Source organism: Dermochelys coriacea, chromosome 21, assembly GCF_009764565.3.
Source record: "Dermochelys coriacea isolate rDerCor1 chromosome 21, rDerCor1.pri.v4, whole genome shotgun sequence".
Lineage (NCBI taxonomy): Eukaryota > Metazoa > Chordata > Testudines > Dermochelyidae > Dermochelys > Dermochelys coriacea.
In genome coordinates this window covers 13,538,070-13,555,486 of record NC_050088.1, presented here as the reverse complement: position 1 = coordinate 13,555,486, position 17,417 = coordinate 13,538,070, and the positions used below count along the sequence as shown (strand labels likewise).

Sequence of the window (17,417 nt, the reverse complement as noted above, 5' to 3'; positions counted from 1 at the left end):
AGCTCACGAAAGCTTATGCTCAAATTTGTTAGTCTCTAAGGCGCCACAAGTACTCCTTTTCTTTTTAAGATGAACTTAGTTGGTGTCTGCTACAGAGCCCCAAATCACACTAGGGAATTGGATGACCGGCTCCTTATGCACCGATCTATCATGTGTAGGGGAAAAGAACCCTGTGTGATGATGGGAGACTTCAATATGAGTGACATCTGCTGGAGGTCTGCTGCTGCTAGTACTCAAACATCCTCTGAATTTCTAAATATTATTATAGATGACGATTTCCTAACTCAAAAGGTGGTGCAGCCAGTCCAGGGGGATTCTGTATTGGACTTTGTCCTTGCAGGTAAAGAGCAACTGCTCACGGAACTAAAATGTAATGGTAGCTTAGAAACAAGTATCATGACTTGATCACATATATAATGTGCAATCAGAATAAAGTGCAGACCAGTGATGTAGATACTTGGTGCTTTAATAGGTCCAATTTCACAAAGCTGAAAACAAGTATGAGCCAAAGCTGCTGGGAGAAAGAATTTAAACAGAAAAATGTGAATGATAATTGGGAATTATTTAAGAACTCCTTACTAGATTCCCAAAAAGTCACAATTCAGGAAGAGGGCCACACTGTTTAAAAAACCAACCATGTTTAGAGGGGAAGTGAAGGAAGCTATACAAAATTTTAAAAATGGAAGAAAGGGTAACTAGATTGTAATGAATATAAATCAGAAGCTAAGAATTGTAGAAAATTGATCAGGAAAGCTCAGAAACACAGGGAGAAATTGATGGCCAGCAGAGTAAGGACAATAAGAAGTTTTAAAAAATATATTTGGAACCAAAAGAATCTGGACAATAGTATTGGTCCTTTAGTTAGTAGCTGGCAATGGTAGAATTATTAATAATAATGCAGAAACGGTCAGATGTAGAAGTGGTATTTGGGGGCAAAAATGAATGATTCAGCCTCATCAGATGGTGATAACACTCTTTCCATTACCCTTGTATCTCTGGAAGATGTTAGAGAAGCTACTAAAGTTAAACATTTTTAAATTATCCAGACTAGATAACTTGCACCCAAGAGTTCTAAAAGAGCTGACTGAGGCACTCACTGGACTGTTAATGTTGATTTTTCAATAAGTCTTGAAGCACTGGGGAAGTTCCAGAAGACTGGAAGACAGCTAATGTGCCAATTTTTAATAAGGGAAAATGGGATGATCTGGTAATTATAGGTCTGTCAGTCTGATATCGATTCTGAGCAAGATAATGGAGCAACTGATATGGGATTTGATTAATAAAGAATTAAAGGAGGAAAATATAAGTAATGCAAATCAACATGGGTTTATGGAAAATAGATCCTGTCCAACTAGCCTGATAGATAGATAGATATATTTTATACAATTACAGATTTGGTTGATAAAGGTAATAGTGTTGATGTAATATACTTACACTTCTGTAAGGTGTTTGACTTGATACCACACTACACTTTGATTAATTTTATATTTAGTTTTTTAGTGTGCCACACATTAAATGGATTAAAAACTGGCTAACTGATTGGTCTCAAAATGTAACTGTAAACATGGAATAGTCCTCAAGCAGGTCTGTTTCCAGTGGGATCCTGCAGGGATTGGTTCTTGGCCCTTCACTAGCTAACATTTTTATCAGTGACCAAGAAGAAAATGTAAAATCATCCCTGATAAAGTTTTCAGATGACCCCAAGATTGGGGGATTGGTAAATAATGAAGAGGACAGGTCACTGATACCGAGTGATCCGGATCTCTTGATAAACTGGGGCCAAACAAACGATATGTGTTTTAATTCAGCTAAATGTGTACATCTAGCAACAAAAAATTTAGGCCATACTTACAGAAAGGAGGACTCTATCCTGGGAAGCAGTGACTCTAAAAAAGATTTGGGTGTTGTGGTGGATAATCAGCTGAACACAAGCTCCCAGTATAATGCTGTGGCCAGAAGAGCTAATCCATAAACAGGGAATCTTGAATAGGAATAGAGAAGTTTTTACCTCTGTATTTGGCATGGATGTGACCACTACTGAAATACTATGTCTAGTTTGGTTGCCCACAATTGCAGAAGGATGTTGATAAATTGAAGAGGGTTCAGAGAAGAGCCACAAGAATGATTAAGGGATAGACTGTCAGGTTGGTGGCACTGATCACTGGGCCCCACCAATCTCGCTTGCTATGGGCCAAGCAGCCATCACATGGGAATTGCTGTCAGTAAGTACTGACGGGGGGGATTTGAACCAGCAATATTGAGGTGACAGTCAATACCATGGTCCTTACCCTTTGTGTGGTCTCTAATATCTCACTGCATTAGTCACAAGAGTCGGGAGGGGTCACCCTGGCCAAATTCCATCTGCCTTTCTAAAGCCTGCATCCTGCAGTTTCACCTGGGTGTGGTATTCCTGTTCCAGACTGTTACTTTGTGTGGTTAAGCAGCTGCTGTCATGTTGCAGCCCACAGGTGGCTGCATTTCACTGTTGGGCAGGGTGATCCCCCTTGCTGCAGGGATGCAGGGTGCTTTGGGAGAGGTAAGATTGCTGTGTCCTCAGTTGTCTGTCTTCTCCCACTGGCAGGATCCGTCCCCAGCTGTCAAAGGAGAAGATTGAGGGATGCCACATCTGCACTTCGGTGACGCCCGGGGAGCCCCAGGTGTTACTGGGAAAGGACAAGGCGTTCACCTACGACTTCGTCTTCGACCTGGACACGTGGCAGGAGCGGATCTACACCACCTGCATCAGCAAACTCATCGAGGGCTGCTTAGAAGGCTACAATGCCACTGTGCTGGCATATGGCCAGGTACCGGCTGTCCTCGTCCTGGGCCTTGGCGGTAAACCTGGGCCATTGCACTGACGTCAGGCTCGGTTGTTAGCCGTTGTGGGCTATCTGACTGGGCACTGAGTGCTGCGCCAGCGAAGCCATGCCAGAGGGTGGTGGGCTGGATCTGCAGGTCGGAGTTGAGGCTCATTGGTGGGGTGCCGGGGGCAGAGGCCCAGGGCTGGAATACTGGGGGGAGGGGGCTGCGGGTTGAGATTTTGGGGCATTAGCAGAGCTGTTGGGGAACAGTCAGGGAGGGGTGGCTGCAGGTTGGGTTTGGCGGCCCAGGGCTGGAGCTGCAGGGGGATGCTCTTAGACTGATGCGCCATGGGGCTGTCTAAAGATCCGTCCTGTGCCCTTTCAGACTGGAGCTGGGAAGACGTACACCATGGGCACCGGCTTTGACACACACATCTCAGAGGAGGAGCACGGGATTATCCCGCGGGCCATCTCCCACCTCTTCAGCGGCATCGAGCAACGCAAGCGAGTGGCGCAGGAGCGTGGTGCAGCCGTGCCAGAGTTCAAAGTCAGCGCCCAGTTCCTGGAGGTGGGTGTAAGCGAGCAGGGGGCAAGCTGGGGCTGGGGAGCGCTAGGAGCTGCCATTCCCATGCCCCAGAACAGGGCATGGGCAGGGGTGTCCGTCCCAGCGACTGCAAACCACAGCTGCTCACGCATTGCAGCAGGGGGGCACGTGCTGTGGGCCCTACATAAAACAGAGCTGGCCACTTACGTTCTGGCTTGTCGGGGAGGCTGTGGTGCTGGTTATCTGCGATCCCTCTGTGTCTGGGAGCTGGAGGGTGGCTCCACTGCAGTCAGTGTATTCTGAACCCACTTGCCGACATCTGGATTTGGACCAAAGTCCAGTTACTGTACAAAGGATGCCGGTTTTCCCAGCCTTCCCCAATTCAGGGGCTAAGCAGGAATTCTATGGCTCCTTCCACCCCATCTATTGTTTCAGGCTTTCTCATCAACTGAATTGATCACCTTGAAAGTAACATACTGGTCCTTGCCACCTCTTTGCCCTGTTTCTTAGTCCCCAGAGCCTTATTTATCATGTTCCTATCATTATCCAAATCTTTCCTATTGCGCCTTACATCTAGAACGATCCCATCATGTCTTGCAGACTGTGTGTACTTTGTGACCACTTCAGCTTTTACGCACATGCAGCTAGTTCTGGGGTGGAATGTGAAAAAACCAAATGCAGCATCAATCAGCAATTCAGGACTGGAATGGGTTTATAATGCCTTCTCTGGGCGAATGCAGGAAGGCTGTATATAGCTAGACCCCCTGTTCTGACAAAATTTCTATTTTGGTAATGCCTCAAAGGCACATGAAAAAGCCAGGAGATCTTTAAAGGGTTGGCTTTGCATTTTACTTTTAGATTATGTTGACAGAGAAATGTATTCTGTGATATAATCAATCCAGACTATGCCATCCTTGTGTATAGTGACTAGAGCTGGCTGGAAGAGATTTTTGTGAAATTACTGAAATTACCACTGTGACATTATTTTGCCAAATCAGTTTTGCATAATTTCATGGAATCCTGAAACTTTCGCTTTTTTTTTTTTTTTTAGAATGTGCAAAACCTCAAGTGATCTGAAAACTAGTCACACTCCAACATAGAAATGCCTCTTCTGTTGGAAAAGTGTAGAGGAGAAAGCATCTGCTGTGTACCTAGCCTAGAAAGGACTGAAAGACTGGGAGCAGGGAGGTCCTGAGTTCTAATCCCACTGCTGACATTCCGTGCCCTCAATGATCCTTGTATATCTATCCCTTCAGAGGCGTATTTTCGTGGGCTTCACAACACCTTGATGAATTAGATAAATACCAATGGTCCATTTTACAATGGAGGTACAGATAGTGACTTGCCAAAGATCAGGCGAGCCTGGGTCAGAACCAGAAGTGGATTGCACATCTCCAGATGATCAGGCCCAAACCACTAGAGCACAGAGTTCCCCTAGAAAGTCTGAGCTCCATTTTCTCCATCTGGGCAAAGACTTGAGACCCATATGTCTTCATACCCCTGTACCTGGTTGGGTAAGTTACCCCATATTGCAGCTTAGGAAACCTTCCCTTCCATGACGCTCTCCTCATCTCTTCTGCCCCAGCTCTGAAGAAGTGGGAAGCATGACCGTGTTCCCAAAGATCTTTAGCCTTGGCAGGGCTTTGGCTCTTCTGTGAGCACCCGTGACCTGGCATGGAAGCAGGATGCGGGAGGCCTTCCTGCTCATTGTCCTCTCCTTTGAAATCCCTTTGTCGGGGCGAGGCTATTCCGAGTGGTGATTAACCCTGCTTCTCGTTCAGTACGCCAGCAGGACAGCATGGCTGGGAGTGCCCCTCTGCCCGCAGTGTTGTGTGACTGCCCAGCCCCGGGCATGAGCTATAGGATCAGACACAAGTGCTTCAGTGAACCCTGTGAGATCCCATCTAGCCCTTGCTTCCTGCTGCTGCAGGGTTGCCTCCTGTAGCATCTTCCCCAGAGCCAGGCTGGGCCAGCTTGTGAACGCCACAGGGTGCTGGGACTCCCACCGGTTACGTTGCCACAGTAGATCTTACTGTCAGGGAACCTCCTGCTATTCAGCCTACATTTCCCTTTGCCCTATCCCCTTCCTCCCAGCAACATCCCTTTTGGGAACGCCCTGTTAGAGTTTACGGGCCGGGGTAACTCCACTGACTTCAATGAAGCTATGTCTGATTGACGCTGGCTGAGGATCTGGCCCCACTGCACTGGCATGCGGAGAGTATGTGCGAACTTGGCCAACGCCGTGGCCGGTGGACCCTTTACATGGCCTGAACCATCCCCCCTTGGCTAAGAGGAGCTACATCTGAAAACTCTTCTCCTTGGCCTTGCTGCGGCTCTGTAGGTACAGCACCAGAAGCCGTCCCGTCCGACGGCAGGGCTGGCAGATGCTAGCTTCTTGGCTATAGAGAAGCTTTGACCAAGCCCAGAGGCTGCTGAGACTCCAGCACTGCCAGGGTTAATGATCCTGGCAGTGCTAGAGCTGGGGGCTGCCTGCCGAGTTCTGAGTTTATTGTGTCCTGTGTAGTTTCCGGTCAGGATATGTTTGCCTGTTAAATAGTTTCAGAGACTCAGATGTCTGGGCTTCTGAAGCATCCAGTCCCAGCGTGAGGCAGGAGTTTCCTCCAGACAAACCCCTCTGGTCTATTTCAGAGTCGCTCGTTCGTAGTCCCCTGGCGGGCTGTGCCCAGCCTGGCTCGGTCCAGGCGATCCGCAGAATCACGGTGACCGCGAAGGCGCTAGTGTAGGCAGAGCTCAGGCTTTACCGTCGCATCATCTAGAGGCGGCTGGTCTCTAGCGCTTTGCCTCGGGAGAGCTCAAGGCGCTTTACGAAGGAAGATCGGTATCTTGATCCCCATTTTACAGATGGGCAAACTGAGGCACCGAGCGGGGAAGACACTCACCCAGCAAGTCAGTGGCAGAGCTGGGAACAGACCAGACCCAGGTCTCTGGAGGCCTAGCCCAGTTCTCTAGCCACTAGGCCACGCCACCAGCTCCTGTGTAGCTGCAGCCAGTCAGCAGCAGATGGCTTCGTTAGCTGCCTGCTTGGCTGCTTTGCCAGAACAGCCTGACGCCTGCAGGGCCTGGCTCAGCTGGCCTATAGCGCTTGCTGTCTCAGCGCTGAACACCCACGCTCCCCGCAAACCCAGCAGGGCAGCGTGGCCCTGTGGGAATTGGTTTGCCTCAGTGTCCCTCTCCCCCCGGTGGGGTGTGCTGACGGCTACCCTCCACCCCAGAGGTGGCTGCATCTCAGCGCCGTGGTATGCACAGCTGGAATAAAAGGTGCCCTCGTTGGAGGGTGACATTGTGGGTCCATTAAAGCTCCAGCATGCAAGGTGACAGGCGGCTGCTGTTACTGCTGTGTTCCTAGCTTGTCCTGGGACCTCTGCCCTCTCCAGGCAGGCTCGTTAGAGGGGAGGCTTTATTGGGCTGGAGCTAACTTCCTCCAGAGTGGAACAAATTAGCCTTTACCTTCAGAGCCGCTCGGCGGTGCTTTCCCGCTAGCCCCTGAGCTGGGATCGTCGCCGAGCCTAATGCCAGCCAAATCTTCCCAAATCGATTTCAGTTCTTTCTTGAAGCAAGCTCCCGGCTGGAAGGTTGGCATGCGACCGGCCAGGGCAGCCCCAGAGAGCAGGGGGCTCTACCAGCTGTTCCAGCAGGTGCCATTAGAGTATCTTAGTCCATGCAGCGGCCTGTGTGGGGCCAGCAGATCCAGTAGCCAGCGGGGACCCGCTGGCAAATGACAACGGGAGTTTCGCGGCGGTCTGCGTGGACTCTCTGGGATACTCCCTCCTCCAGTGCAGCACAGCCCCAGGGGTCTGAGCACAGCCCCTGTTCACCCCGCAGTGGCGGGAGATTAGTTGTGAAGCCACGCGCTGGCCTCTGCAGCGGGCCCCATGCCCCCCAGTAACCTGTTCCCGTGTCTCCCTCCCCTGCAGCTCTACAACGAGGAGATCCTGGACCTGTTCGACAGCGCCCGGGACCCCGACTCCCGCCACCGCAAGTCCAACATCAAAATCCACGAGGACGCCAATGGCAGCATCTACACCACGGGCGTCACCTCCCGCCTCATCAACTCCCAGGACGAGGTGGGCGACGCCGGGGGCCTGGCTGCTGCAGGGGGTCGGTCGCTGTGGATCGCCGGGGAGCAGGCATGGGCGGAATGGAGGGGGCCGGGTGCTGTGAGGGACAGAGCCCCCGGGACCACAAGGGGAGTCGGGCGCTAGCCTGCCAGAGTCCCAGGGCGGAAGCTCTCCTGCAGGCTGTCCTAGCCAGCCCTTGGGAGGCTCTGGCCACTGCTGCCCTGGGGCAGCCACGCTCGGGGTGTGGGGTGCACATGGCCAGCTGATGTGCCCCTGGGTGGCATGAGGGCACCGCACCAGGATGTGAGCCCTTTGCATTTTCCTATGACCGTGCCCCCTTGTCCCAAACCTGGTTTGGGGGGAGGGGGGCAGAGGATGGGCTGTGAATGGATTTTTCCCTCCACCCCCACCTGCTCTACTAGCCCCCCCTTGAAGGTGAATTGTCCCCCTGCCGATCCCAGCCCTCTCCTCTTCCCCACACTCAGCAGCCCCCCTTGCAGCAAGAGGGGACCCAGCTTGGTCAGGGTTAACCCTCTCCTTGCCAGCCCCCAGAAAGGAGGCTTTTTAAATCCACTGCCCACCCTTTCACTCTGTGTGCTTGGATCCTTCCTTCTCTCCAAGCCCCCTGCTCCTCCCCTCTGTGCCATGTGGTGCAGGGCCTAGGGAGAGCGGTCCCCTGGCATCCTCAGTGCTCACATGCTCATCCTTTGTTACCCGAAGGCAGGAGTCTGGGCTCCATGCCCAGCTCTCCCATGCCCCCCCCCCCGTGTTGTTGGCATGTGGTACCTGTCTCCCATGGGAGCAGCTTCCTAGGGCGAAGGGGGGGTGGGACCACAGCCCCCATCCTGTAGCGCCGGGGCGAGGGAATCACTCGTCCAGCAGGCAGTAAGAGCCATTAGTTAACCAGGCATCGCTGCAGGAGGCTCTGGTCCCAGGGGACATGAGTCAGGTGCCAAAGGCAGGACTGAGCGCGTGACACCGGGATGCGTCTCTCCTGCTTCCTCAAGCGGGTATCTCCTGGCACAAGTGCATGGAGGGGGTTGGTCCTGGGGAAGCCCTTGCCCTGTGCGTTGTCTGTGAGCGGGAACGTCTCCCAGCCGTCTGGGAATAGCAGAAACGACCCTCAGGACCTGGAGGTCAGACCCTCCCCTGCTGCCCCCGGACACTATGTGTGCAGCAGAGATCATGGGGGGACAGCGTGGACCATTAGGACTCTGGGCTGGGCCCTGGGAGAGCTGGGTTGTTACCCATCATGCCACTTGCTGCTGTGTAACCTTTGCAAGTCCCTTCTCTGTCAGCTCCATGGGGCTGGGGCTGGGGCTGGCTCTCACTGTGTGTGTACAGCACCTAGCACACCGGGGCCTCGATCTGTAGAGTGTTACGTTACTCGCCGTGGCTGTGCATGGGCGGATTCCCAATCCCTTCTCTGAGCACACAGACCCTGAGTGAGCCTCCGCTCTAGCCTGGGGTTTGGCTTTCCTGATAACTCGTGAGCGGGGCTGTTCTGGGGTCTCCCTGCAGCGCCTGCTCCCTTGTTCCCTGTGGCCATGGGCAGGGATCTCCCAGTGCAGGGCCCGGGCACCTGGGCCTGCATGCCAAGCAGGGGCTCGATTGCCCGCATCCCAGGGTGACTATGGCCCCTTGACCTAGGGCGCCCTCCCTACTCTGGCATCGTGCCCCCTCCCAGCAGGATGGGGTGGACATTTCCTTTTAACCCTTTCCTTGCCGTTGCAGCTGATCCAGTGCCTGAAGCAGGGAGCTCTGTCCCGCACAACCGCCAGCACCCAGATGAATGTCCAGAGCTCCCGCTCCCACGCCATCTTCACCATCCACTTGTGCCAGATGAGAGTCTGTGCCCGGCCGGACCTGGTGAGGCTGCGCCAGAGGGGCAGGGGCGCTCCCTTCGCCCCACAGCATGGCAGGCGTGTGCCGCTGTCAGGCTAGCTCCTGTGTCTCCCTGCTGTGCTGGCTGGAAGAGGAGCCACAGCGGGATGCTCGGAGCGGGGGCGGGTTGGGAGCTATCGGCGCAGAGGGATAATGCCCCGTTCCCACGTGAAACGCGCTGACGCTGCGGCGTGTCTGCTTGCCAGGTGACCGGCCTTCCCGAGGGATCCCAGGCCACCGGCGAGTACGAGACCCTCACCGCCAAGTTCCACTTTGTGGACCTGGCCGGCTCGGAGAGGCTGAAGCGGACGGGAGCCACAGGCGAGAGAGCCAAGGAGGGCATCTCCATCAACTGCGGCCTGGTAGACGCTTAGCGGGCGGAGGAGGCCGGGACGGGCTGCAGTGGATATAAAGGGGCTGCCGGGGGGTCGTGCTGAGTCCTGGTTCAGTCACTAGCTGCGCTACCCAGCGCCGTCCCTAATAGGGGTAGATTCCTGGATCTGGGGCCTCGGGAATAACATGGAGGCAGGAGAGGGGCAGCACACTGTCTGGCTGATATAGCTACAAGTGCATCTGGTCCAGAGCCCCCGGCTCCCCGGAAAGAGGTGGCTCCGATCACCCTGAGCTTTGTTTTCCCCTGGGAAGGGCCCTCCCCAGCATGGTGCGAGAACTCAGGCCCTTCTGTTTCGTTGTCAGCTGGCGCTGGGAAACGTCATAAGCGCCCTTGGAGACCAGAGCAAGAAAGCCGTGCACGTACCCTACCGAGACTCCAAACTGACCCGGCTCCTCCAGGACTCCCTTGGGGGGAACAGGTACCAGGCACCCTGAGCCAGGGCGTGGGGTCACCCAGCGGGTGTCCACTTCGGCTGGGTGTGCGTGACCCAGAATGGAAGAGCTGTACCCTTGCTGGGTCTGGGGTCTGCACCCTGGGTGTGTCATCTGAGGGGTTGGGAGATCTCCGAGTAACTGGAGGGCCGCTCGGGCTTGGGGATGGATCTGAAATGCTGTGTGCGTTTCCTGAGGTGGCGCATTGCCAAGGGTCCGGTGGTGTCTCCGTGGCGACTTTTCCAGTATATTTATCTCTGCTCTCTCAGTCCCGAGCCCCAGACGCAATTAGGCAGCTTTCGCGGAATTAGCTCTTGCAAAATGTATCTGAGCCCTTCGTGATCCGGGACTTGGCAGCTGAGTTTCCCAGCACGGGATTGCTCTAATTCTTCCTGCCTCAGCGATGCCCTGGATGCCCTGCCATGGGCTGCCCTGGGTGGCGACTCCCTGAACATCACTTTGTAATGAGCTGGGGAGGCCAACACTTTTGCCAGCACGAAGCAGACTGCTGCGTTAGCCACACTCACAGCCTGTGCTGGCCCAGGGTGGAAGGGACCCAAGGCAGGGCCTGGACGCCGATCGCACCCCGGTTATAAAGTAAATAAAGGCCAACAGGGGTTGTGGCTGGAGCTGCCAATGGGCCCCCACGTGCCAGGGGTTTGGCTGATCTGACGTGGCCCAGCCGTTGCATTGTTTGATGGCGGCTCTGGTTGACCCCGCTGGCTCTCCGTCCTCCCCAGCCAAACCATCATGATCGCCTGCATCAGCCCCTCTGACCGGGACTTCATGGAGACCTTGAACACGCTCAAGTATGCCAACCGGGCTCGCAACATCAAGAACAAGGTGGTGGTGAACCAGGACAAAACCAGCCAACAGATCAGCGCCCTGCGGGCCGAGATCGCCCGCCTCCAGATGGAGCTCATGGAGTACAAGGCGGTAAGGGGCAGCTGAGCGGGCGAAGCCTCGCGCATGTATGGCCCACTCAGGTCACCGGCGTGGATCGAACCCAGGACCTTCCGCGCCAGCTCCTGCTGCTTGGGTTAATGGACTAACTCCCCTAACTGGGTTTGTGGCAGGCTTTTCCAGTTGCTGGGGCTGGCTGCTAGAGGGAGATCTACTTGCATGTACAAAGCCTGGATATGATAGAAACACCTGGACTCTTCGCCATCACAGGTTCAAATCCCAGCTGCACCAACACAGCCTTGAATGGTGTGGGGAAAGTATTCCTGCCTTCCCTGCACAGACCTGGCCCCATGGTGTGTGTACAGCTACACGTCTGCTGGGTGTGGTATATGCTGTGGCACTGGGCTCCACCCCAGAGATGGCCGAGTTTCAGTGACGCTGTAGTTTGTGGGTAGACTGCAAGGGGCTATGGTGAGGTAGGCTGTTAAAGGGCTGTACGTCATGCTATGAACAGAGAGAAGGCTTCAGGGTATCTTTTGGAGCTGGGAAGGCACCTCCTGCTTTATATCCCTGTCCCATGTGGCATATCGGATATCCTGCTTCGTGCTGAGCTTGTCCGGGCTGGTTTCCCATGAGCACCAGCCCTTAGGCAGCCAAGGGTTGCTATTGAGCTGAGTCATGTATTTCACCAGTCTGAGAGGAAGGATGGCCCAGTGGTCATGATGCTGGCTTGGGACTTGGGAGCCCTGTGTTCAAGTCCTTGCTCTAGCACAGACTCCCTGTGTGACCTTGGGCAACTCACTTAGCCTCAGGGCCTCAATCCCCATCTGCCCAACGGGGGTAAGAGCACTGCCCTGCCCCCTGGGGGTGCATGAGGGTAAATGCATGAAACTGGGAGGTGCTCAGATCCTGCCGTCATGGGGCTCAGATCAGTACCTTAGCTGTAAAAGGCATTGACAGCATGTCAGCTGCTCCCCGTTTCTGCCATCCCCTAAACACGGCCTCCCCACGGGCACGCCTGCCATTTTTTGATTTTCTGCGTTTTCCCTTCTCCTCTTGCTATGACCCATCTTTAAGGGGACCACATTTCCCAAAGGGAAAACGGAACACCCTGCAGGCCTGGCTCGAGCCCCCCCTTCCTTCCCCACGTTCCTCTTCACCCCACTTTCTTGAAAAAAGTGAGTGTCCCGTTTGCTCTAGGAGACAAATGCCCACTTTTGCCAAAAAAGTCGGGTCACCCGGGACATGCCTTAAAAAAGGGATTTGTCCCAACCAAAACGGGAATGTAGGATCACCCTACCCATCTTCCTCTGTGCGGAGACATTGAGTGCATGACCGGCTGGGTTCGGCCAGTGCTGATGGATGCTGTGGCTTTGCCCTCTCTGCATCTTGCCTTCTCCTCTCCCCCAAGGGCAAGCGTGTGATCGGGGAGGACGGCTCCGAAGGCTACAGCGACTTGTTCCATGAAAACACCATGCTCCAGAAGGAGAACGCCACCTTGCGCATGAGGGTGAAGGCCATGCAGGAGGCCATAGATGCCATCAACAGCCGGGTCACCCACCTGATGAGCCAGGAGGCCAATTTGATACTGGCCAAGGCAGGTGAGAATCGACACCCCTGGAGGACATGTATGTGGGATGGGGAATACGGACCGGTACCATGAAAATTACAGCCACCCCAGAGCTCAGGGTGGCTAAGTGGCACCCCAGTTCCTAGGTGTTTCTGATTTAGTCTGTGATCCTAATTCTGTCACTCCAGGTGACGGCAATGAGGCCATTGGCGCCCTGATCCAGAACTACATCCGGGAGATCGAGGTGCTCAGGTGGGTGCGAGCCACGTTCTCTCCTTCCGCCCATCCAGGGGGCTGCGTATTGTGTGCAGCTCGAGAGGACCTGCAAAGGGGCAGCACGGGCTAGCAGGGGGACGCTGACCTGGGAGGCCCAGATTCCCTCCTTGGCTCTGCCGCTCTCGGCTGGGTGACTGATGTCGTGGGCACTGAGTTCAAATAGTAGGCTGATATCGCAGCTCTGCCAATGACCTTGGGTGATCATGGGCAAGTCACTTCCCCCCTCTCTTGCCATTGGTCTGACGTGACCATTTAGATTGTCAGCGCTTTGGGGCAGTGACTGTCTCACGGGTGCTTGCAGCACCTGGCACAACAGGGTCCTGATCTAGTCTCTCGGTGCTGCTGAAATATAAATAAAAACCCCACAATCCATCCTGTAGGGTGTTCTGTCCAGCCGCCTTGCTCCCAAGCCTTCTCTGGAGCCTTGGCTGATCCAGACTTAAATGCCTCCAAGGGGTACATTGAAATGCAGTCTGATAGCTAGTGTTGTTCATAAATGTGGATTTCGTGCCAGAGAAACTGACGGCCCCAGAGATAGGAATCCCCTCGCTCATTCTGTGCCAGATTCTCAGCTGGTGTAAAATCAGCATTGCCCCACTGGGGTCTATGGAGCAATGCCGATTTACCCCCCTCCCACTGAGGATGCAGACCCCTGTCCGTAATGCTAGAAAGCAGAGGTGCCCCACCGTGTCTAGCCCAGCGGCTGAAGGTTAACCCTTAGGCTGCTATGGCGGCATATCACCGTTGCTGTTGAGACCTGGCTGTCGGCCTGGGTTGCTTCTCTCCCGTTAGAGTTCAGGCCTGATGGGAAGCCCCGGACCCTGGGCTGAGACGCCTTTGTGACGTGGTCTGGGCTGTATTGCCATCCAAGTGAAGGCACTAAATCCGGGAAGTGGAATCTGATGTGACTCTTTGCTCTCATGAGAGGCATGAGGATGGTTAGTGGTGGCCCTTCTGTAGCACCCCTCCCTAGGAGCGGAGCCCTGAGCCCCTTGGACCGAGCTGAGCAAGGGAAGTTAGGTTCCAGACACGCACTCTCCCGGTCACCCCTCCTTAGAGGTTGGGGGGGGTGTCTTTTCCCCCGGGTGCTTGGACATCTGCCTAGGGTGTCAGATCTCCATAATCAAAAGCCCCTCCGGTCCCCAGGACAAAGCTCTTGGAGAGTGAAGCCATGAACGAGTCGCTCCGCCGCAATCTGTCACGGGTCTCCTCCAGGCCCCCATGCTCCCTGGGCTCGTCTCCAGGGCCAGGCCTGGGGGCGCTCAGCAGCCCTGTGGTCTCCATGGAGGCAGAGGCCACCGAAGTTCTTCGGCGGGCCAAGCAGGACCTGGAGCGGCTGAAGAAGGAGACCAGGCAACGGAGGAAGAGGTGAGGGCCAACACCCTGGCTGGGGGCGCAGATGGGGGGCTGGTCTGGGTGCTCCCACACCTGGCTCGTTGTTGTTATGGCCGGACCATAGTTATTGGGGTGCCTACTTCTCCCTGGGCTTCCAGCCCTGGCACCCTCTAGCCCCCATCAGCCCTGCTGGTCCAGACATCCTGCTCCCCCATCCCTAGGGGAAGCCAAAACCATACAGCAGAGAATCAGGACTCCTGGGTTCTTTTCTCAGTTCTGCCTCTGATGTGCTACATGACCTTGGGTGAGTCCCTTCCCCTCCTTGTGCCTCAGTCTCCCCATCTGTTAACACTGCCTGGCCTGTTTCTCCGGAGGGCTGGGTTCATGAAGGACTCTGAGATGGAGGATGTTGGGGGTGTATATTCTAAGGGGACCATGTGCTAGGGCTCCCCCGTCACCAGGGCTCATCCCTTCTCTTCCTGGCAGCCCGGAGAAGGAGGCCTTTAAGAAGAGGCCAAAGCTGCAGCAGGAGAACGGGGAGGAGACGGACGAGAATGAGGAGGTGAGGGAGGCTTCCTCTGTGGAGTGGGGGGTGGGAGCCCCATTGCTAGCCAGAACGGCAACAGCCTTCTCTGTGCCTCGCTGGCACTTGGGGCAGCTGTGTCCGGGAGGCAGGGGCAGAGTCCATGACCACACCCCCATAGGGCACTCAGTTGGCTGCTGTTTGGCCCTACCTATGTGTGGGGAGTGGGGGCTGGGCACGGTCCGAGGATGGCGGGTAAGACCATCCCCTCTGCCCCCTGGCAGTGCCCTGTGCCATCTGACACACTGGCAACATTGGGGCAGGGCAACTAGCCACAGGGCTTTCCGCGCAGCTGGGTTTTGTCCCCTCTGCCCCATCAGGCCCTTCGTATTCAGCTGCCGTCTCAGCGGGGAGGGTGGGGGGAGCTCCTCAGACATGGCCCCCTCCCTTTGCACACCCCACATCCTGAATGGTGCGAGATCAGCCCTGCCCCTGACCCTCTTTCCTGCTCTGCCTGGCACTGGTTTCTGAGGCAATAGCTTTAATTCACCCACGTTTGGGGGTTGACGGATGGAGAGGGGCCGAAGGCTCCTGATCTCTGCCCTAACCCTGCGCTTGTTTCCCAGGAGGAGGAGGAGCGGGAGGAGAGTGGCTGTGAGGATGAGGACGAGGATTCGGGCAGTGAGGAGAGCCTGGTGGACTCGGACTCCGATGTTGAGGAGAAGGGTAACTTGGAGAGCACGGCGCCCGGCTTTAGGCTCGGGCTGGGGGCGTCTGCAGTGACTCAGGGCCAATGCCCCCTTTGGGGAGGTGGTAGGGGGCTGCAGTGGGCCTGCAGGGTGAGCTGGGCAGGTCTTGGCTGGAGGTGCACGAGGTGCCAGTCGGGGTGCTGAGGTGGGCCTGCTCAGCTGGTGCTCAGTGGCACAGGCCTGGCTGCCAAGCGGTGCCCCTTCCCAGCTCAGCCCCCGCATTCGCCTCCAGGTACCCTGGCTGGGCTAAGACCGCAGGAGCGAGATGCCGTCCCCTCTGAGTCCTGTCTCGTCTGCCTCCTTTCCCCCTGCAATGCCAGAGTCCACAGGGGACCCATGAGCCAGGCACTGCCCCTCCTGTTTCCAGGCCAGCCCAGGGCTCCCTGGCGCTCTCCCCCTGACCTCCCTGGGGTTGCCTGGCTGACTGACTCTCTTCCCACCTCTAGTGGTGAATTTCCAGGCTGACTTGGCTGACCTGACCTGCGAGATCGAGATCAAGCAGAAGCTGATTGACGAGCTGGAGAACAGCCAGCGACGCCTGCAGACCCTCAAGCACCAGTACGAGGAGAAGTTGATCCTGCTGCAGAACAAGATCCGTGACACCCAGCTGGAGAGGGACCGGGTGCTGCAGAACCTCAGTACGGGCAGCGCCCCTTCCACCTCGCCGGCTCACCCCACCACACGGGCGCTCTGAGCCCGCGCTGGCAGGAGACCCCTGGGGTTCTCCCGGCGCCCAATGAGACCCAAACTGGGGCCGCTCCCCACTCCATTCCATGCCCCGCTTGCATTCCCCAGCGATTACCGCTGGCTTCCCACCTCGTGGGACTGATCCCTCTCCATGGTCCCCTGGCAGCGTGCCACTTGTCCAGCCTCTTGATCAGGGCTGGGCAGCCCGCTGGCCGTGGAGAGACAGTGGGAGTAGGGCCCGTGGAAAGTCTCTTCCCCAGCACCTTCCCTCGGAGGAGCTCCAAGCTCTGACATTTGTTAATGAGCTCTGCCCCGTTGCGAGACAGGCCCAGGCAGAGAGCTGTGCCCAAAGCCATCTGGCATCTGTGGGCAAGCTGGCTGTAGAGCCCAGATCTCCCAGCTGCTCCTGACTTCCTCCCAGTGAGGAAACTGGCTCCCCAATGCAGGAGCAGCAGTGTACCCTGCCCATGCAAAGAGCTCGGTCTCCAGGGGCTTTTCAGTCCTGGGCATCTTCCCCGAGGGGGGTAGCTGATGCTATAACTGAGACTGTAGTGATTGAGACACCTGCTCTCAGCTGAGTCCCACCAAACTCATCTCAGCAGCGTCCCTCTCTGGGGTGGAACAGCAATGGCTGCCTGGAGGAGAACAGTGTATGCCCAGTCCCTGGAGTGGTGCCATCCCTGGCACATGCCTGGCATTGCTCTGCTGCCAGGATTATTGGTCTTAAATAGTCCCATGGTTCTGGCTTGCGGGCCATGACTGGTCTGGGCTACTCAGCCATTGAACATCTCCTGAGCTGCTGCACCAGGCAGGCTTGTCCCTGGAGGCCAAGGGTTAATCTAAAGCACCCTGCAATGGGGGTGCTTTCCCTCAGGGCCTGGTGGATCCAGGGGGCAGCTGGGTGGGATGGCGCATGAGGGGTTCAGCTCTCAGCTTCCCTGCGCCATCCTCTCCAGGCACCATGGAATGCTACACAGAGGAGAAGGCCAACAAGATCAAGGCAGACTACGAGAAGCGGTTGAAGGAGATGAACCGGGACCTGCAGAAGCTGCAGGCGGCCCAGAAGGAACACGCTCGCCTGCTCAAGAACCAGTCGCGCTATGAGCGGGAGCTCAAGAAGCTGCAGGCCGAGGTGGCGGAGATGAAGAAGGCGAAGGTACCTGGCTGGCCAGAGGAGGAGGGGGGTGGAGGGGCATGGCCCGCTTGTGCCAGCTCTCCGCGCTTGGGCGGGGCGGTGGATG

The 17,417-nt window shown here is 56.0% G+C and overlaps 1 protein-coding gene across 6 annotated transcripts in view; it reads left to right on the top strand.

Annotated features, from left to right (window-relative positions):
• KIF21B (kinesin family member 21B) overlaps window positions 1-17,417 on the top strand; it is an 85,438-nt gene that overhangs the window by 39,564 nt on the left and 28,457 nt on the right. For all 6 annotated transcript variants that reach the window (XR_006276457.1, XR_006276456.1, XR_005289847.2 and 3 more), the window contains exons 2-15: window positions 2,582-2,804; window positions 3,187-3,369; window positions 7,281-7,430; window positions 9,159-9,293; window positions 9,515-9,670; window positions 10,005-10,120; window positions 10,874-11,069; window positions 12,448-12,637; window positions 12,795-12,858; window positions 14,029-14,250; window positions 14,704-14,779; window positions 15,367-15,466; window positions 15,936-16,127; window positions 17,133-17,332. Coding sequence is in view for 2 of the 6 variants with exons in the window: in XM_038379874.2 (XP_038235802.1) it covers window positions 2,582-2,804; window positions 3,187-3,369; window positions 7,281-7,430; window positions 9,159-9,293; window positions 9,515-9,670; window positions 10,005-10,120; window positions 10,874-11,069; window positions 12,448-12,637; window positions 12,795-12,858; window positions 14,029-14,250; window positions 14,704-14,779; window positions 15,367-15,466; window positions 15,936-16,127; window positions 17,133-17,332 (2,203 nt within the window). In the remaining 4 variants the exon portion in view is untranslated. The remainder of the gene's footprint in view (window positions 1-2,581; window positions 2,805-3,186; window positions 3,370-7,280; window positions 7,431-9,158; window positions 9,294-9,514; window positions 9,671-10,004; window positions 10,121-10,873; window positions 11,070-12,447; window positions 12,638-12,794; window positions 12,859-14,028; window positions 14,251-14,703; window positions 14,780-15,366; window positions 15,467-15,935; window positions 16,128-17,132; window positions 17,333-17,417) is intronic.